We start from the raw sequence: 20,767 nt of genomic DNA on the forward strand, positions 1-20,767 counted from the left end.
TTGCAGGATGTTCCCAGCAATCGGCAGCTGGAGAAGGGAAGGGGTGGGCTGAGAGCTCAGCAATAACACCTGGAAAAGGAGAGGAGGGGAGAGCCGGTGTCTGATCTGCAGATGCAAGCCAGGAGCGCGTGGGCAGGGGTGTAGGAGGGCTTGGCGGTTGCGACGGGGAAGTTTTTCTCTTTGTCTGAAGCCACGGCCATGCCTCGTCCTGCCTCGCTGCCTGCATTTCCCAGGCGTTTGCTTTTTGAGCCTGTCTGCTGAAACTCCTGGTTCTGCCTCTCTCACCTGAAAAAGGCCTTCAGATCTGCTCAGGCCAAAAAGACTGGTACCTGCGCAGTGGCTAAGGAGTAGGAGAGAACGGGCTCTGCCTGGCTCGGTCCTTTCTGAGTCCCAGAGGAGCAAGGAGCCATTTCCTCTGGTTTTACAAGAGGCACAGGCATGGCTCAGCTCTTTTCTGCCCACTTGCTTCAGCCCATGAGGGAATTGATACAAGGCAGGGGAGGGTTAAAGCTGTTTTTTCCTATAAGCTCTGCAATGTTGTTCTGCAATGACATTTGCCCCAGCAAGGAATTATTCTCCCTCCGTCTGAATGTTTATGTACCAAATACCTGTTCCTCTGTCTTTGTTCTCCGGTTCCTTAATCAGAAGTGCCTAGATCTTAACCAAAACGTAGGCAAAGAGCCCCTCTGAGGAGAGAAACCTGGTGCGTGTGAGTCTAGAGGGGAACTAGGAATAAACCTCAATATTTCCAACTCATTAGTGAGCAATGTCTCTGGGCTTCTCCATCTTCTGTAGCCGAGAGGCAGGGACCTGATCTTAGGAGAGAGAACTCCAGAGAATGAAACTTCTGGCTAAACCAGTGACAGAAATGTTTTCCAGCCACAATAACACATCTTGAGACATGGGTGAAAGCAGGTGACTTGCAAGAAAGGGGGAATTTCCTTTCCATGCCCCAGAGAAATCCATTCATTTGACCAGCAGGACTTGTGAATAAGCCGAGAGCCGCTCTAGCCCCACGGCTTAAGGAGCTTCACCGCTTTTGTTTCAGTATTAAACAGCTGGAGGGGTGTCTCCACTAAGAATATGTGCAATAACAAAATCATTACTCTCCCTAATTATGCTCGCTAATGTGCACTTATGGCCAGAAGACCTATTCCAGATTACTGAATTCGGTGAATTTATTAGCAAGGAAGCAGCAGAACAGGATTAGAAATCTCAAAGGTACGGCGTTACACAATGCACCGCGCTCATTTATTTTGACAAGCTCAGTTTAGTTTTAATTATTTATGATAATGAACTGAAATGCCTTCTCTAGGCTGTTTTGTATAAGTAATGGCGGCTTCCTGAAGTACACCACATGCATCTGCTGTTCAACGTTTCCTCAGGAGTTGGACAAGAGACAGAAGATGGGGGGAAGGGTGCTGGGACGTCACTAATTCCCAGACGCTAAAAATACCCACAGCAGTGCCGGAGAAACGTGCTGCCAGATTGTAGGGTATGGTTTCCTATTTGCACTGCGTGCTTGGAATAATTCGCTGCAGACAAATGGTGGGCTCTGAAAGACCCTGCAGTGGTCAAAGCCTCACCATAATTGGTTGTGGCTCCCACAATTCACCTAAGTCATGGGTTCGGCTCGTGATGTTTTTCTAGGTTGTTTCTTGCCACAAAGTCACCACTTGTGCTCTCTAATGATCTGTGGTCCGTTTTGTCCTGTCCCTTAGGCCCTAATGAAGACCGTGTGGCACTACTGCATCGTTGCGGTGCCGCTGGTGTTCGCCTTCAGCACACTGGGCACCATCACTGACAGCATCCTCACCAAGGCCGTCCCCTCCTCTGACACCGGTAAGACTCATCAAAAAAGATCAGACCGCTCTTTTCTCAGTTTTGAGTCCATCAGGTGCTTCCCAGCTCACGCTGCTGCTATCAAGTGCTGGGGCACATTCATGACGAATGCCCAATTCCCCAGCAACTCTGACTTCAGAGTGGCTGAACGAGGACTGGTGGGGCTAATACGGGATGAACTTGAACAACATTGAGCAAGCATCCTGCAACCTAGTGCTCCCGGTCCTGTGCCACCTGCTGACACCTGTAGTGCCAGACACAGTAAGAGAAGCCTCTCCCAAACTCTCCTTTCCATGTGAACCCAAGATAGGTTCAAGAAAAAAAAAAAAAGGCAAGCTGCTTTTTCACCATGAGGGTGACTGAGAGGGCTGTTCATTCACACCTTTTAACTTAGGACAGCTCAGGAGTGTATTCTGGATCACTCTTTGGAAACATGCTTTGCCTGATGCAGTAATTGCCCCCCTCTCTACATTTTGGCCGTGTTTCAGTCAAAGAGTTACTGTATTTATCTGTACAAGGGGGCTGAAATGCTGTGGTAGACACACAAATCTTTGTATCTGGGTTTTTCTTCTGTTGACAAAGGAAATATGCCTACGTTATTGTCATGGGAGCCTTGCCGAGTTTGTCGCGGGATGGAGCTGGGTTAACCCAGTTTGGTGACTTTTGCTCAAGCTCTTTCAGGGTTTTCTCCCCAACCTGCGTTCACCAGGTACCTGGGAGTTTCTTCACTCTAGCTGAGCCTTTCTGGGATGCCAGCCTGCACCCGTCATCTTCCCTGAGCAGATACCTCTGCGTAGACCCTACCGAGCATGAGAGTTCTAGTTTGCACAGCCCATTGGTGAAGTTTATAAAGCACTTTTGAGATGCTTCTGGATGAAGAGCTTTTCTAAATGTCACTTCAGTAGTTTATTTGTAGAGCTGAAGACCATATCTTCTACAAATGCTGGGAGCCTGTGATTTCCAAGTGTGATACTTCTACCTGGGAGGACCACTTAGGTCCTGGGGAGGTGAGGACTGGGGATGTCCCAGCCTCTCTGCTCAGCTGGGAAGAAAATCTGCTGTTTCATGAGTTAGAGTGATGTTCATGCGAAGAGGGAGAGCCGGGGGGGAAGGGTACCAAGCGGCTTTGGGACATACAGCCAAGCTGGAATTAATCCAGGGTCTTCTCAAAGGGGCTTTGTGAGGAAAACCGGAGCATTGCTCGGCCTTTAAAGCCTGGAGGCAAGCTTTGGTCAGAGAGGAAAATGGGTTTCGCTGCCTCACCCTATTCCCTGCTTGCATATGTTGTTAGGTCAGCCTGCGCCTCAGCAGGACGGATGGTCTCTACATGGCAGGACACGGTGGCAGGGCAGGACGGAGGCAGCCTGTGGGGTGGCATGGACAGTCAGAAGGGGGTCGTGGAACGTCAGGAGAGCCATAGGCTATCTGGGTCTTTCTTCTGCTCGTCTGTCCTGGGCTGATGCCATGCCAAGTGCTACTACAAATTGCAGAGATACAGCTAGCTCGAAACTGGGCATGCCAAAGAGGGATGCTGCTGGCACGGAGGATCACGGCACTGGGGGAAAACCTTGTCTCCACCGCTCCTCCCTGGCCCTCGCCTGTCAAACCCTGCTTCCTCCTTGCAACATTTCTGAGGGAAGAGGCATCTGATGGCTTTGTGCTTGTTTTGGACGCACCCGGGCAGGGGCCGGGGCAAAGGCAGGAATGCCTGACGCAGCAGAGCTGCGTCCCGGCGAGCTGCCTCTCCGTGGCAGCTGCAGCAGTGACGGCGTGGGTGTCTCAGAGAGAAATGCAGCTATTAAAATGCCTGCCATCCGTCTCTGGCCGTGGGTGGCACCCCGCAACGGCTGCTCCACCCGTACAGCAACTAAAATGCTGCTCCTTCCTATGCGAGCCTGAGACCAGCTCTGCAAAGCGAGCATTTCGGTGGCGCATTAGAAATTCCCACTTTACTAAGAGCATGGAAATATGGCTTTATGAAAAAGCCTCACTGTTGCCACGTCAAAAACCAGAGCACCTGCTTGCAACAACTTTTAGTTAATGCAAGCAAATCACATGTTGGGAATTTGCCTTTGGAAACATCACTTTTGAGCTTTGCTGCTGTCTTTTCCTGATGTTTTTGCCAGCCTGGGGCCAGCAGAGCCCATGGAGGGTTTTTTTTGAGCCAGGGAGAGGCCTTCCAAGGAGCTGGAGGTTGGGCTGAGCTCAGGTGTCCATCTCATCACGGGGCTGGAACGGATAGGGCATTGCAGGAGGATAACCTGTCCGCCTTTGCTAGACACTGAGTCACTCGTCCTTGCCTTTTAAATAGGTGTCTAGGAAAGGGAACAGTGGGATGTAGGATGGCACCAACCCTTGCACCCATCATCCTGCTTTCAGGACCAATCTGAGGTCACTTCCTACCGAGGCTGATGAGTTTGCCACTTGCTCTTTGCTTATGGCTGGGGGTATGCACTGAAGGGAGGAGAATGGAAATGATTTCATTCATTTCCCTTTGATTTTTTTTTCCCCCTCCTCATCTTCAAAGGCAGGAAGGGAAAATTCTGCCCCACGTGCACGTGCTGTTCAGCTGGGAGTGCGAGCTGGTGGGAGGACAGCCCCGAGCCGAGGGGGACTCGCATCTGCACAAGCACTCCTTGTCAACCCCAGTCCCTCCCCGAGAATGGAGGTCTTGTTTCTGCACACAGCCCCCCCGCCCTCGGGGGAGGGAGAGAGGAAGCCCAGCAGAGCCTCTCTGTGTAACGGGCCCACGTTTCATGATTTTATTTGGACGTCAGACACAAAACTTAGGAGGAGAGCTTGCAGCCAGGCCGGGCTGGGCACATTGAATCCCCCAGCTTTGCTCGAGCTTTGCAGGTTTGAAGGCGGCTGCTTGCAGCGATGACCTAATCGTTAAATTAGGCTCCATGATTGCCCTGCAGGCCTGTGGCTGATCTGGGCCAGCAGCAGCATCTGAGCACGGCAACAGGATGTGAGCTGGAAAGGAGGGCGAGCCGGGGCGCCCCGGCACAGCAGAGGGTGGGAGGAGGGATGGAGCCGCCCGGCTTGGGGAGCCGCCAGCACCCAACCCCGAAACCTGCGGGAGGAGAGGAGGGCTGGGGCAGGAGGGGAGGATGGGCTCCCAGCTGGGATGGGTCATGCCAGGTATGGGAAAAAGGGGAAAAAAAGCTGAGAAGGGAGAAAAAAAAAATGGCAAGGAAGGTCCAGAAAGTGGGATAGCCGTGATGAAGAAGGTGAGTATGTGTGTTGGCAGAGCTGTGCAAAGCGATGCAGGAACTTTTCTGCTGAGGTGGTGATTTGTCCCAGTTAAAAGTCTTGCCTTAAATGAGATCTGTCACATGCCCAGCTTTGCAACAGAGCTCGGGCCATGCTGCAGAGCTGAGATTTACAATGTCCCAAAGCTCGAGGGCGTCTGACACAAGGGATCTAATTTAAGTCCACTAAACAGAAGTTACCTTACTTTTAGCAGCACATTACAGAACTGCAGAGGGAGAACCTGGCCTTTTAAAAGGATGGATTTCTGCTCCAGAAAAGAAAAAAAAAGGAAAGGGAAAAAAGCACCTCCTCAATCATAAGAGCCAGTTTGGCAATTGTACATAGTAATTAGTTTAATTCAAATACCTAGAGGGGAAAAGATAATTGCAAAACCTGCCCAGAAAGTTTGGTGGTTGTGGGATGGTTCCCATTGGCAAAGGGTCAAGGCGAGGTCCCACCCATTGCCTTTGTGTTCCCATGCGCGGGAGGAGCGCTCAGCATCGGCTCCCGGAGATTTCCCTCTCCGCACAGCTACGCCCTCCCTTTCCGCACAGCTACACCCTTGGCTCGGGCTCATTGCACAAATATTTTAAGCATGCTGATAAAAGCCCAGCAGTCACTGGCTGGCATTACGCGAACACCTGGCTGCCTCTTCGCTCCCAGAGCTGGGGATTGTTTCTCTGTGGCTGCTCACGTTAAATATCACACTAGGTTCCACAGCTTCTTGCGTATGGGACAGCATCCTCCTTTTCCCAGACACTGCTGGCCTTGTGTAGCAGCAATGCCTCAACATGTCTTGGTGGACAATTGATGCCAACAGCCCAAATAATCATACTGATGTTAAAAGAAATGAATTGCAAACATCATTTCAGAGCAGGGCACAAGTTTCTTGCATACGCTGCCAGCTTGCCCTTCCTCCCAGCATTGGGAGGAATTATATTCTCGCCAGCCGGGTATTTTCTGCTCCCCTGAGCATGATAGCTGTCCTGCATGAAGACCGCAGGGCAAAGAGCATGCTGGGTGCATGGGGGGGGGGGCGGGGGGGGGGCATCTTTGTGTCCCATGGGACGTCTGGTTGTCCGTCTGCATGTGGAAAAAAAACCCAAAACCCTGCCTTTGCCAAACTGGAGGTGCTTCCCCAACTGCCAGGTTTATGTTAACAATGCAAATGGAAGAGCTGCTGGAGGGGGAACCAGCCCAGCCGGGTGCTCACATTTCCATCCAAATTGAAATATCCGTTCTTTTTGCAAGGGGGTGGGAGAGTATCTCAAGGGGATTTCAGTCTTTATCTGTGGTTTTATTTATTTATTCTTAAAGACCTAGTTAGACCTAAGCCTCTCGTTCCTGCCAAGCCCTCAAGAGCTGTTCCTCTGTCCCACACTAGAGAATAAATGGCAATAGTAGCTTGGGTGGAACAGAACCCTCTCGGCTAATTATGATATTGGAAGAATCTGTGTGATTTGCTTGGAAGTCTCAAACACGACCCTTGAAATTACATCTCCGTGCCTAATCCCATACAGTAGTTACCAGCCCTGCCGGGTGCAGTATTCAAAAGCATCTTCTGGGGCCAAAGGCATCCTTGGACCCTGGCAAAGGCAGCAGTGAGCACCAGCTTGCCTTTCAGGCAGCATTACGGTGATCTGGACCGCTCAGTAAAGAGCTGAGTTGGCTCGTGGTGGAAACTAGTCCCCATGCCTCCAGGAGTCCTTAGCCTTAACAAACCCTAATTGGACCTCTATAAATTAATGCAAGAGATTATTTGAAGTGATTTGCCTCTACTGCAGGGGAATGCCATCAGGGACGAAGGGGATCCCACATGCCCTACTCCGCTTTTCCATCCCAAGACTTGCCCTCACCCTGACATGTGCATGTCTCTGCCATCTCTCCTAGGTACCATGCTCGGGATTTGCGCCTCGGTGCAGCCCTTGACCCGGACGGTGGGCCCAACCATCGGTGGACTTTTATACAAACAATTCGGAGTTTCCTCCTTTGGCTATTTACAGTTAATTGTCAATATAGGTTTGTTTGTTTACCTCTTAAAGAGTAAAATCCCACTGAGAGAGGGGAAAAGCCAATAATTCAGGTGCAAGAAAGTAACCCGCTTTTTTCCCATAAAGATGTTCTTGAGTTTTATTTTTTTTAATCCATAAACCTGGAATAAAACTGTTTGAACAACTCCTTGCCTTTCACCAACATTTGCATCTAGAATAAGTGACAGATAGGTTTGCAAAGGCCTTGGAGCCGTGCTGGAGCAGCTGGCAGCCGCGGGACCCTGGGAGGTACTGGGTTCCCCCCACCTGCAGCAGTGGCTGTCATTGCAGGCAACAGCTCCAGCTCCTCAGCTGTTGTCAGTCAGCATTCCTGCTTGGATTCACCAGAACTAAGGGGATTAGGAGCCAGTACCTCTGCTCTGGTTTGGCCTTTTATTTCACCCCCTCTGCAATGGTACTAGGGAAAATGACGGTAAAACACATCTGCTTTTGAGTGTCATTTTGCTGCATTAAGTGCACCTCTGACATTCTTGTGCTAAAGGGGATCGAGACCAAAGGTTTGCTACATCCGCAGCTCAATCATGTGCAACCCTGCCTCTGCCCGAGCCTGGCAGGTGGCAGCGTAACTGCCAGCAGCCTGCGAGGAGGATGCAAAGTGCCAGGGGAGCACATTGCAGTGCCAGAGTCTCCCTGCTGCTTCCAGAAACAGGGGCCAACCCTCCTTCCAGGCTTTTTTTTTTTTTTTCCTCATACTGAGTCTCTCCTGCTCTTACTACAGGCATTTACATACTTTGCAACTTCCTCTAGTACAAAGTCTCCTGCAAGAACTGCACTGATATTGGAGGGAGAAATTACCTCACTGAAATTACTGAGTTTGGAGCATTAGTACAGCGTACTTTGTTAAGCTCACAGTCCTGACTGCTAGAACTGAGTCATGTGCTACAGCATTGCTCTCAAGGAAACCCAGGTTAGTGATAACTGTGCCTTACAAGATCAAACTTCAATAGTTTTATCCAAATAAAAGCAGGCTTTTTTCCTCCAAGCTTCTTAGTCCAGGTGCTATCAGAAAAAGACCATCTGTGTTCTTCCCAGTTATCCTGTAGAAGTTTAACTTCCTCTAGAGACTGCAGAGATGGAAGAAGAGGAAAGAACAAGTTCAGCGTCGGCGCTGTGTTATTCTGAAATCAAGAAGCCAGTTTTCTGCCTTAGCACAGCACTAAGCTACAGGGCCAGGGGAAGGACACCAGGCATTAGCAGGCGGCAGCATTTTATTGTCACAGGGAGCTCTTGCGCCTTCTGTAGCCACCATTACTCGGTTATACGGGGAAAGCACTTCAAAAGGGGCACTTTTACCCAAATTGTGGTAGGCTTTTCTATTTCTACCACTGACCAGAACTGGACCTCAACACACTTCCCCTCCCTGGTCAGAAGACACAGTCAAGCACAAATGGGTTATCTGGGCTTTCTACACCTCCCACCGCCCAGTCCAGGGCGCCAAAAAGCTGAGTTTACCCACTGTTTTTAAGCCACTATACCACTGCCTACACCAGAAACATGCGGCAACAAAAGTTACTGCAGCCCAGAGTATAGTAATAAAAAGTGAACATTTCAAGTAATTTATTTGGAATGGACATATTAATGCAAAAGCAATATTAAGACCAGTAACTGCTGAAAGACATTCATCAAAATAAATACAAATATAGATACTACAAATAATTTAAATTGTGTTTAAAACACCACCAGTCAGTGTTGAATCTTCCTCGCGTCTCATAAATAGAAGATAATCGTTTGCAAAGCTGTGCCACTCAAAACACGTGGCCGCCGCTTCACAAGAAGTCCTTTACGAAAGTCTTTGGTTTTTCTTTAAATGCATCTCAGGCAAAGCTCAGGGCTCTTTGCTCAGCAGCCTCAACGGGCTTGGAGAAAACCAAGCTGCTTCCAGCTCTCTTCTTCGCTTTCCTTCATTGGTACCCTGTCCCATTTCAGTCCAAGACACTTGATCTGGTTTATCATCCAGTGGTATGCTCTAAAGGCAGCAAGAGAAAGCAGGTTAGTTAAACGAATAGGAGAGTGGGGCAGAAAAAAAAAAGGGGGGGGCTTTAAGGGGAGAGTAAGCCTTCAGCCTTATTTTTGCAGATATTTTATTTTTAGCAAAGTACATAAACAAAGCACTACCAAGTGCCATTTCTTGTCTCCTCCCTAAGAGCCGCAATTCTCAGCACCCTGCATAAGCCCAGCTCCAAAAATTCCCAGTGCCGCATCAGGAAAGGGGGAGCAAGCCCCAAAACTCCTGCGCTGAAGCAGCTAGGCAGCACACCCCGGGTTCAGGGTCCGGCCGGGCACCCTCACAGGCCGGCAGCGAGGCAGAGAGGTGGCAGCGGTGGGGGCCGGGGGGGGTCCCTCCGGTAAAAAAAAAAAGGGGGGGGAGGGGGTGAGAGGTGCAGGGAGGGAGCCCTCGCCGCCCATCACCATCTGATTTCAAAAAGCAATAATTAAAATAATTATAAATAATAACTTAAACTAAGAATATTTTTTAAAACCCCCACCCAATTAAAAGCCCAGGCAGGAACGCGTTCGGGGCCGTGGAGGGGCTCACCTGGGGCCGGACCGGCCGGGGCGGGGGGCGGCGGCTCAGGGCGCCCGGGCCAGCCGCCGCTCCTGGGTGCCCGCCGCCTGCTCCATCTCCTGGCGGCTCTTGAAGTCCTGGATGGCCCGCTTGTTCTGGAAGTCGATGAGGGCCATGGTGATGGAGGCGTTCCAGCAGCTCTGGTCCGGGCACCGAAAGTCAATCTCCTTGCGGTCCTTGGTGACGATGGTGAAGTAGATGTACTTGCCCGTGCGCTCCACGCAGTCCACCTTGAGGATGGAGCCGAAGCCCAGCTCCTTGCCCTTGGCCCGCTTGTGCCCGTCGGGGAAGAGGCTGAGGCTGTCCTTGGTCAGCACCACCAGCTTCTTCTTCCACAGCTGGAAAAGGCTGTCGCTCCGCTTCTCCAGCTCGCCCTCGCGGATCACCTCGGCTTGCATCTTCATCCTCCCTCCTCGGCGGCTCCGGCGGCGGCTCCGCTGCGGCTCTGCTTGCGGCCGCGGCTCCGGCTCGGGCGGCGATGACCGAGCCTCGCCGCGAAGGGAACAATTTATTGCAATGAATCAGCGCCGGGCGCCTTCCGGTGCCTCCCCCGGGGAGCCCGGCCCGCCGCCCCCTCGCCGCCCCGCCTCCCGCCCGCCCCCCCCGGGCCGCGCTCCCCGCCCGCTGCCGCCCGTCGGCGCTGGGCTGCGGGGTTGGGGGGGGGGGGGATGTCGGCGCGGCGGTGGCGTCCGCCGGGAGCAAAGAGGAGGGTGCTGGGTGCTGTCCCGCCGCGGCGGGCGGGCTGGCTGCGGGGAGGTGGGTGCCTCCCCCAGGGCTGCCGCCGTGGGCAGGGGGACAGCGACCACACCGTGAAGCGACCTCAATTCTGCCCCCCACCGCCCCCCGCCGCCCGTGTGTTTCTTCTGCCGAGCAGGCATAGCCCCCCCCGGTGAGGATGGGGCTGCTGTGACCTGCTGCACCCCCATCTTGCCCCTCTGAGCACTCCTTGCCTCATCTGAGGTCCATTCTTGAATACCCCATGCTCCCAAAGCCACGTCCCTGTGGTCCTGGGTCAGGGAGTCTCTGCCATGTTGGGTCTGCCCTGGCACCATCTCCACTTGGCACAGAGGGGCCTGAGCCCCACCTGCGGCAGGCCACTGCCATCTCCTATGGGCACCCCGTGGGCATCTGCTTTGGGCCCTAACCCCTGGTTGCCCCAGGAGGCTCAGCCGGGACCTGGCCGAGCCCACCTGCTTCATCTGAGGCCCTGCATCCAGCCGGCTCTGCACCATCACCATCAGCCCTTCCTGCATCCTTTCCTCAGGGTACCCCACCTCTCCAGTTTTGCATTAGCACTGGTCCCCCTTATCTTTTTGTAGTCCTCTGCAATCACCGGATTTATCCCCTTTTCTTCCCCCAGCCCACTCCCTCCTCCCAGGGAAGGCACCACAGTTCGTTGTAGTCTGGCCAATGCCCAGCACCACGGGCAAATCAGTAAAGACTGTGGCAGCTGGAGGTGGTATTTAAGATGCACGTGCAAGCCCGCAGTCAGTCCTCTTGTACACCATTCATTTTGTCACCCTTTTACGATAGTTGACACAAGGCCGATCCAACTTCCTAGCCTTTGCCTTGATGCTGCAGCCGAGGGCAGGGCTGCGCTTAATGAACTTATTCATGCTGTTTCCAAAGCACTATTTGCGTAGCTACGTACTTTGCGCAGCATCACCCTTTGGACTTTGAGCCCTGTTCCCCTCCATGATTTTTCTTGAATGACCGACACCTCTATAGGTGTTTGCAAGCCAAACCCCAGAGGTGAGTTTACAAAGCGAGGCCTGGCCCCTTTTGAAGAGCTTGGCGGCGTGCCCGGGGACTTTGGCAGGGTCAGAAGCCCATTCCCAGGAACAAATTAGAGCTACAGCCAAACCCTTTTCCGCTGCAAATCACTCATCAGCTGGAGTATATGGCCACACTTTGATAATTCAAGGCAGCGTGCACATCTGTGGGGAGGGCCAGAACAAAGGTGGGGTCTGTGTGGTGTTGTCAGGGTTGATGAATGAGCCAGGAATGGTTTGGCTGAGCCTCTCAGGGTGGGCTGGGCTGGGGACTGCTCTGGGAAAATCATGCTGGCCATCGCCGCTCGTGGAGTGGGGGAGCAGCCATGGACCATTCATGTAGCTGTGCCCTGGTGTGTGAAGAGCTGCAGGCTTTTCCCTGAAAGCCAACACAACAGCTCACTTTTTAGCGTAATGTAGTTTGTTTCAGTGAGGGGTACAGCCCAGATTGACTTACTTACCATTAGGATGCACATCTACATTTTTCTGAACAAATGCTGGTCTGCTCTGTAAAACAGCAAGTTCCTGCCCAAAAGGCCCCTTAAGAGTGAGGGAGCTGGAGCCAGCCAAGAGCAGAGCTGGATCTTAAGCAGAAATCATTATGTTTTTAATTGAGCTCTGAAATACAACAGGGAACAGTCTTTGTGCACGGGAAATGGGACACCACTTCAAAAAGAGCAAAAAAACAAGGCAGCAAGTCAGAAGCACACAAGGAACATCTGGAGGAAGGCTCCCGGTGTGGAAAGGCTGCAGGACTTGGCATGTTTGTGCACACCTTGCTTCAAAAGGTCCGGTGTAAAAAAAAACCCACCCAAAACTGAATTTGCTTTTAAAGGAAACTCACATCTGTGGATGCGGGGTCAGCAGCCTGCTTTGGTCTCTGTCTTTCCGCTTTTGCTTTCATCTGAGTGATTTTTCTTAGACATTTATCTATCATTTTGAAAAATTCAAAGCCTCGCCCAGCTGTCACGCCAGTCAACTTGTCTTAGCACTGGCCAAATTAGAAAAAAAGCTAGAAAAATAAAATATTATTCGAAAAAAAAAGTGAAGAAGTTGCTCACAGTATAGAAAAAGGTAGGCTCTTGCAGAACTGGGACCCTAGTTTCCAATGTATGTCCATTGTAAGAGCTCTCTACTTTTTAATGTAGTATGAGTTTGTTAAGTAGACAGTCACATAAAAGGAAAGTCCAGTGCATTAAAATACCATCATTTTAGGTCTCTGGCATTGTGACCGTGCAAAAAATCCATAAAATAGGTTTTAAAGCATATTTACCTTTACTGTAGACAGACAGGAAAGCAAAGGTGACTCTAACTGAACCCAAAGTGGGCAGCAAAGTGGAATCATGGGAAATCTCCTAGAGGACCACGTCTTGGGAAAGAACAGAGAGCTTCAAGGAGCTCAGAGCAATCTGCCATGGGAAGCATGGGGCAATTGCTTGCAAGTAAGAAGCGCAGCCCTAATCCTAGTCTATACCGTGGTAGCTGGTCACTATTGCTGCAAGTGTATAGCACTAACTTTGCTTGGGAAAAAAAAAAATTGCCTTATTTTTTAAATAATAAGGGCTAATAACTTGGGTGATGAGTTGACAGGGTGAAGGAGTTGACAGTAGAATGCTAATTTCACCTCCAGTGTTTGGGGAGAGGGGTAAGAGATGCAATGCAGCCCTGCACTGCACCCTGGCACTGAAGCTTGGGACAAGCATAGGACAAGTTTCACGGGGCACTTTGAGTATGTGTAGATAGTGGGTGGCTTTGATAATTAAGGGCCACAACCCAGCTTTAGCTAAAGGAGCTCTGGGTGATTGCAGTTCAGATGACTGCTGCTGTCTCTGTGGAAGCTGGGGCTGGGAGAAACCTGTTGCTGCCTTTAGTTCGGGTTTAGTTTAGTTTGGTTTGTTCATGTTCCCAAATTCAGCAGCGAGAGCAAGAGAAGAGATTTTTTTTTTTTTTCTTGCAACCCAGCACATCACCAAGCCTGTTCCTTGGCAGTATGTGAGCTGCCAAATACAACTACAGTGGCTGCCATTAAAAAAGGTCATCAGGCACCAGCCCTTCATTACCCCCCATATACAAGAAATCTGCAGGAATTAGAGAGTTTAGGAATTTGTCTCTCTTCTTAGAAAGGGGGAAAAATTACCACAGTGGGGAGTGTTAACCAGGGGGAGGTGTTGGGAAATGCACCGACGTTCATTCACTGGAGCCTCATCACATGTGGCCATCTCCCTCTTCTCGCGCTCACCAGGGATGCTGGTACCACCCTCTGCTTCACTCCAAAGAAATTTCTGTTCTAGTAAGGGCATTTTTAAAAGCCTATGTGGCAATTTGGCACAAAAGTGTGGCTTCAGCCCTCTCCCAGGTGCAGGGAATAGCATTGGGTCACTGGCGGGGGGGGGGGGGGTGCTTGTACACACGTGCGCGTGTGCGTGTGTTGTGTATAGGGATTTTTTTTTTTTAATGGGTGTGGGATGGGGTGGCCACACTCAGCCTCGATGGAGGGGCTGGTCAGGCTGGGCCTCTGGCTCTGCCACGGCACATGTCCCTTATGTGAGCACCTGCTCCAGAGAAGGAATTTGATCATCATTTCAGAGTCTGAGGCGTTATGTACCCTGCTGCTGGCAACATGAGTCATGGTAATGCAGCACAGCAGCCACACAGGCGCTGCCAGGAGGAGCCCGTGGTGTGAGGTCAAGGCTGAGGATGGTTAGGGCTCACACTGAGGAAAAATGCAAAAAAAAAAAGTAAAATGGGGTTTTGGCTATTTACCTTCTCTGCAGTTCTCCCCTCGTGCCCATCAGCAGGACCTGTCAGCTTTCCGGTGGGATTTAGCAATGCGTTTAGCCTGCCAAGGTCTCCTGCTGGCCCTGACATCACATCTCCCTCCCAAGAGATGCAGGAGCTCACGCTGCAGCTATCAGACATTACAGGGTACTGCCATTCCCGCTGCCGTCCTGGTTTTATTCCCTTTGTCGCTCTGTAATCCCAGAGACGTGCATCTCCTCTCTGAGGGGTCTGTACCTGTAGAAGGACCCCTAATTTCACTGGTGTTATGCCGGTGTCTCAGCAGCAAAGTGGAGACTCAAGGCCATATAACTTATTTTATTTTAATGATTTAAACATGACATCTGCAGGGGAAAAAAGCTGGTTTACAGGATTGACATTGCAATCCTGCCAGCTGAAGTCAATTAGTAACAGAGAAACATATGCTCTTGCTTTGTAAATTGTTGCCCTCCAAGTTTATATTAGGGCATAGCTGTATCCACAGGCACGTATAGCTGGTGCTCAGTATAGTGACCACTGGGTCTCCTAGGAAACTCGTGCCCAAAAAAAACCCTAAAGAGCTGTAAGCGAAGGGTGTGGGTTGCTACTGCAGAAGGGTTGTGACGAGCCGCTTTTTTTTCATGCCTTTCACATTTTTTTCCATTTTTTTACATTTTCATATGCCTTAAAATGTGTTGTGGGTTTGTTTTTTTTTTTTTAATTAGACTAGTCCAGAATATTTCTGGGAAGTTTTTTGTTCCTTATAATAAGAAGTTCCCTATTATCCTTCAGAAATGCTCTGGGACAAAGCGGTGCCATTGGGTGCCCCCAAATCCCACTGGTTAGGTAGTGGGTGCCAGTCCCTCTGCAGGCAGGACCTCCTGGAGGGGTGTGGAGCCCATCAGGGGCAGCTGCCCCAGACGGAGACACCCTGTGAGGGGGCTCAGTCTCACTTTGGGGGTGTTCAGGTCTTTCCATGAGCACAGAGGGAGCTGAGGTACTTCACTCCAAGATGGCCAAGTTCAGGTGAAGTTCTTCTCTTAGGGGAAGCTCACTTAGAAAGGTCTCAGCCAGGGAGACGAAGGCCACCAAGGCTGTTTGTTTAATGATTACAGAAAATGAAACACAGCAAGGCTGGAGCTTTTGGGTTAATTTAAACAAGGGCAGCAGCGGAAGCATCTTTGCTCAATCTGTGAGAATTTTTTTCTTACCGTACACAAGCCATGCATTAATCAGCAATATCACGTAGCCCCGCTTGCTCAATTTACTAATATTTATCTGACTAAGACTCTTCTTTTCCTAAGCAGCTTGAAATGTCTCATCCCACTGACTCAGTGTGTTACCATTACATGTTGTAAACTGCTGCAGACAGTCATGGAGCAGGCGTGAGGGGCTGGGGAAAAAAGACGTCATTTCCAGTAAGTTGGTCCTTGGCTGTGCTCTGAAGGAGAAGCCAAATAAGGGTGGGTATGTGCCAACTCAAACCCGCTCAGGGGGGACTTCAGGCTCTTAACTTCAATACTGGGATTAAAAATCGGAGGGGGAGGGTGTGTTTTGCTCTGTCTCTCCCCAGGAGCCTGGGCATGACTCTGTGTGTAGTATGTTCCTCACTCTTAGATATCATACAGGTTTTTTGGTTACCAAAAAAAAGGAAAAAAAGAGGCTTGTGTTATCTGGTCTCTTGAGCTGTTGGTCCTGCAGTTCCCTGCTCTGGTTCCCCCACCTAATACACATATGTTTGAGCCTCTCAGCCCAATTTCAAGCCCATATGGCAGAATTACAACAGGTGGAAAGTTGCTGCAAGGTCCATGTGAGGCTGGGCACAGCTTGGATCCATGCTCGGAGGTGCCCAGATGCATCCTCACACAGGCAAGGAGGGTGTTGACCCAACAGGTTGGGTTTGGTCCAGGCCTGCTCTCTAAATGGCGGCAGACCCGGATTTAGCCTGTTGTCACCATCGTCTTCATGAAGCGGCTTGCTGAGCATCACGGGGGATCCACCAATAGCTTGAGACTTATGTCAGTGGGGAGGAGAGCGCCCCATCGCGTGGCTGCTGTGGCACCCATGGTGACTCAGTACTTCCCCTTTAATAAAGACTTCTGCCTGAGAGCATGGGAAGACCAGCAGCTTGCCAAGCGCTGCCCTGAACTATGCAGTTATTTACTGGCCCCTTTGAAGGCCATGAACATTTTTTAATGTCTAATGAGATGATTTAGGCTACGGCTCACAATTTTAAAATGCCAGGCCATCCCCCCTCCAAAGCGTTTGATTTCCCAAACCAAGTCTGTGCAAGATAAATATTTGGGATGTCTTTCTTTTGCAGCAGTGGTAATAAATGTCTGCAACCTCAGCCCCGACTGATGCTGATACGTTCTTTGCGTATGAAGTCTCCAGTGATTACAGCTCACGCCATTCAGCCTGACACTGCCTGTCTGCTACCAGCCAGCCTTATATTATCCTGGTGTGCTACAGCAATAACATTTACCAGAGATTATGAAGGGCCAGGCCTTGTAGCAACACGCTGACACCACACGCCGAACTGAAAGTCACCACTCCACATAACCTGCCCTGCTGAAAGCTGCAGAGATGTGTAAAGTGGCCGTTAACCATCTTTTCCCATTTTTATCTAGGCGTGGACACGCCGGCAGGTCCAGCGCTGACAAGCGCGTATGACCGGGATGTCCTGCATCACGTCCGAGCGCATCACGGGGCTGCACTGCCTGGCATCAGCGTGACACATGACCCGGGTGTCCCATCCCAGCTGTCCCGCCGGCGGGTGATTGAGCTCCCTGCTTGGCACATCCTCCTGGCCCCGCTTTCCGCTTTTCGCCTTTTTTTTTAAACTAACAGTGTATAAACTTTAAGAGTAAACACTGAAAGACATCTCAGGATCACCTAACCACAACATCAGCAAACTTGAGGGAGTTTGGGGGGGGAAGATGAGGTCGTGGTACTGTCCAGATTTGGGATGTTTCCTGTCTCCAGACAGGCTGGAGAGCCATCACAAACAAAACCCTCCAGCGCATCATTCCCAGCAGTGGCCAGGGCCGGGCTGCAGGGAGGGGCTGGAGGAGGAAGAGCATCCTTTCCCTCCTGGGCAGCCAGCGTGCGTGGGAGGACAGGCAGCCCCGCTGATGTTGTGTTCATATCATCCTGCGGCCACCAATTTTTCTTTCTGAAGCTGGGATACTGCATTGTTGCAGGTGTGAAGGGAAATAGTTTTTGATGCCGGCTGTCCTCTCCCAAGGCTTTCCGCCTCCTTGCTAATGTTCCTGCTGCCATGACCTTCACCTGCTGCGATTTTGCTGCTGCTCCCCCTAAAACCACACCTGCGGCCAGCTCTCCGCCCGTGCAGCCAGCAGGAGCTGAGGATGCCAAGTTGCCTCGCTGGCAGTGCCCAGGAAGGCTGGAGGGAAATGGGTGCCTGATACGATGGATTAAAAAGAAATGATAATAATATTCTCCATGCTTCAGCTTCAGGTGCTTCAATGAAATCCAAAAGCCATGGAAGAGAAAAAAAAAATTCCTAAAACTATGGGATAAAAAAGAGAAGGGGAATCGGCAATGTGTATTTTTCCAGTTTTGGTTGACTTTCCCAAATCTAATCTGTTGCTCATTTATTTCCTCACTCCAACCACCAAATAAAAGGGAATGAGGTGAGTTCAACAGTCCTGAGCCGTAGAATTTGGTGCGTATAAACTCCAGGTGCCGCCCCATTTGGACCTGTCCTTTGCCTTTCAGGTCTTACGGCAGGGGATAATGGCAGCCCACTTGCTCCGTGGTGCCCGAGCTAATATTTGCTGATGGGGCTAACATCCAAAAGCCAAACTTTCTTTTTTCCTGCCGATTACTCAGACTGCCTCATGTTCGAACACCCAGCCCCACCTCGGTAAATATTTGCAATAAGTAGCTCAGGGCATGTCCCAGTTCCCAATGTCCTGGGGCCAAGCCCAGCTGTCCCACTGTAACTTGGGCTGAGGGCTGGGGCTGGGGAAAGCAGCGAGCATCAATGACGCCGTTATTCTCCTCCTGCCCATCCCCAATGAACCAGGAGGTGGGAAAGGGAAATCCTAAGTCATAAAAAGTTGAGGATTTGATATTTTTTTTTTCCACTCTGTTAAAGAAACCACTGTTTGGTGGCAGGGAGAAATGGGCTTGCAGAACCCTCTGTGTGTTTTGTGCGGAGAGCAGAAGCCAGCACTTTTGGAGATGAGTGTGAGCCCGGTGGCCCGGTGGCCCAGGGGCAGCCTGTGCCAGTGCTGCTGGAGGTAACTGCAGCCTTTATGAGTGGAAAAAAAAGATGAAGCAAGAAAGTTTGTGATAAAGCAGGGAGGCAGTTAAGGAGAGGAAATGAGGGCGTTCAGCACATAACCTTGGCCAGGCTCTGCTCCCCAGGGACGAGCCAGGAATAAATTTTCCTGGAACCAGGGCAGCCAGCACCCACGCTAAAGTCCCTGCGTGATGCGGGGCCGGGGCGGGGGGGAGGGACAGCCGTGGCACACACGGGGGATCGGATGGGACAGAGGTGTATCGCCAGGCCGAGGGCCTCCCCCTGCTTTAGTGGAGAACCATTTTCCTCAGGAAGGTGGCACCCACACTGTCCCCTTTGCGTGCCCTCCGTCGGTTCAGTGGGGCTCCAGCCCACTGCCTGGTACAGCTGCGGAGGGCAAAATTATTTTCATTGAGCTGAAAACACAGAAACCTTCCTAATGCTGTGTAATAGCTTAAAACACAGAAAACCCCTTACTGTGGTATAATCGCTGAGTGCTTGCTGGGCCAAGTGTCATAAAAGCTTAGCTATTAACCACAAATTCCTGGTTTCCTTTAGAAGAGCGTTCCCTTCTGTGAGCAAAGACAGGTAGCACTGACCAGCATTTACCACCCTGAGATGGGTTTATCTGAGCTTTTCTGGAGGTGTTGTAACCAGAGGGGTTGCTACAGCACGGATAAACTGCTTTAAATCCCTTGTTTCCTCAATCTATTTATTGACTATTGGGTATCTGAAATATTTGCTGGTTGGCTGGACTTCGGAGCCAGGAAATAACCTCCAAACAGAGCAAAACGAGTTAAATGCTTTGGCAGGCGACCGGAATGACTAAGTCATTCTTCCAGCCTTACTGGAGCAGGAGTCAAAGTCATGGAGCTGGACACATTTCCCGCAACTGGAAACCCTTGATGAGAACCTCGGGATCCGGAGCTGCAGCAAAGGCTGCGGTGGCTGTGAGCAGCCAGCGGGGCCATGGGCAGTGCAGCTCCAGAAGGGAGATGCGCATCTATGAACGTGCGTGCTTTGCAAAAAGAAACCAATGAACAAAAAGAGCAAATCACGCATTTGCCCAAAATAGCAGCAAACGATGCTGGAGTTTCTGACATGGATAGTACCAGCCCGGCTGCATTGCCAAGGTCTTTCTAAAAGCCTCTTTTGGCTCTCACAGGCACATTTCCATCCTTAGCTTTTCTTACGAGACCCTAAAGTGAGAAGTTATGTGAGAGCAGGAGGAGAAATGTTTGATTTCAGTGAGTCCATGTCCTTTCTTCCTTCTTCTCCTCTGGCCAAGGAGAAGGGATGCAGAGGCGCCCATTCTTTGCCTGGCCGTCACCAGGATCATTCATTCCCCAATATTGGCTTTCCCTTCCAGACAGGGCTTATCTGCAGCCACTCCAGCAATGCATGACAACAGCCAAGCACCCTGCAGGGAGCCATGCGGGTGCTTCACCACTCATGGCTTATTTAACCATCATCCTCAGACGTTGCTGGGGAACAGGTGATGGAAGAGGAAAGCTGGGTGGTTGCTCTTGGCATCGCCCAGGCTGTTTTCCCGGGTGGAGGTCTCCCTGGCGCTGGGATTTTTGGCTCCAACTGCCCTCTGAGCACATTTCTTTGCAGCATGCCCAGCCCACAGTCCAGCCTTACCTGCTTGCACAGCTCATAGCTGATAAGAGAAGGAGCTTGACCTTTATCTTTGGTGACTCACGGCTGCTTCTGCTTCACTTGCGTGTCAAGGACCGATTGCATCCTCCTTGGGAAAGCTCCTAAGTGTTGACCGCGGCAGGAGGAGCACAACCACACCTGCACCCAGAAATCCCCTTTAGCCACAGACATTCAGTCGCTTATTGTCCTGTGGTGCCTCGCTCGCTGATTCTGCTGCTCCTCTCATGGCATAAAGCAAAGCTGTAACGGTAGTACCGTGGAACAGTTTGCTTTATCCCTGCTCAGAACTGAATGGTGATTGTGTTGGCATGATTATTCATTACAAATAAAAATCCTCTCTTATTTATGCCACAGACCATCGCCAGGTGACCAAGACCTTGGGTGGCTGAAGTGATGGCGTCTTTCCCAACCCCTGAAAGGCATCTCTGGGTGTCAAAGTGCCATGGGGCAGCTCATCCCCACGCTGCCCCCAGTTCGGGAATGGGGACACCCAAACATGCCGCCTGGCTGTGTGGCGCTGAGGTTTTGAGTGTTTTCCAGCAGAGGGAAGAGGGGTCCCCAGGTTGGGGTAGGATGCTCGGGAGCACTGCAG

The 20,767-nt window shown here is 51.0% G+C and overlaps 2 protein-coding genes across 6 annotated transcripts in view; one reads left to right on the plus strand and one right to left on the minus strand.

Annotated features, from left to right (window-relative positions):
• SLC67A1 (solute carrier family 67 member 1) overlaps window positions 1-17,913 on the plus strand; it is a 92,504-nt gene extending 74,591 nt beyond the window's left edge. For 2 of the 5 annotated variants that reach the window (XM_075754940.1, XM_075754943.1), the window contains 2 exons: window positions 1,722-1,842; window positions 6,988-7,272. In XM_075754940.1, the coding sequence (XP_075611055.1) occupies window positions 1,722-1,842; window positions 6,988-7,175 (309 nt within the window). In that variant the 3' untranslated portion in view covers window positions 7,176-7,272. Of the gene's footprint in view, window positions 1-1,721; window positions 1,843-6,987; window positions 7,273-16,873 lie in introns of those variants that run through there. The other 3 variants (XM_075754942.1, XM_075754941.1, XM_075754939.1) reach the window with 2 other exon arrangements.
• PHLDA2 (pleckstrin homology like domain family A member 2) lies at window positions 8,674-10,224 on the minus strand. Its single transcript, XM_075754937.1, has 2 exons — window positions 9,685-10,224; window positions 8,674-9,114 (listed from the first exon to the last, which is right to left on the minus strand). The coding sequence occupies exon 1, from the start codon at window positions 10,116-10,118 to the stop codon at window positions 9,720-9,722; it is 399 nt and encodes a 132-aa protein (XP_075611052.1). The 5' UTR covers window positions 10,119-10,224; the 3' UTR covers window positions 8,674-9,114; window positions 9,685-9,719.
• Window positions 17,914-20,767: the final 2,854 nt, after the last annotated feature.

Source organism: Balearica regulorum, chromosome 5 (assembly GCF_011004875.1).
Source record: "Balearica regulorum gibbericeps isolate bBalReg1 chromosome 5, bBalReg1.pri, whole genome shotgun sequence".
Lineage (NCBI taxonomy): Eukaryota > Metazoa > Chordata > Aves > Gruiformes > Gruidae > Balearica > Balearica regulorum.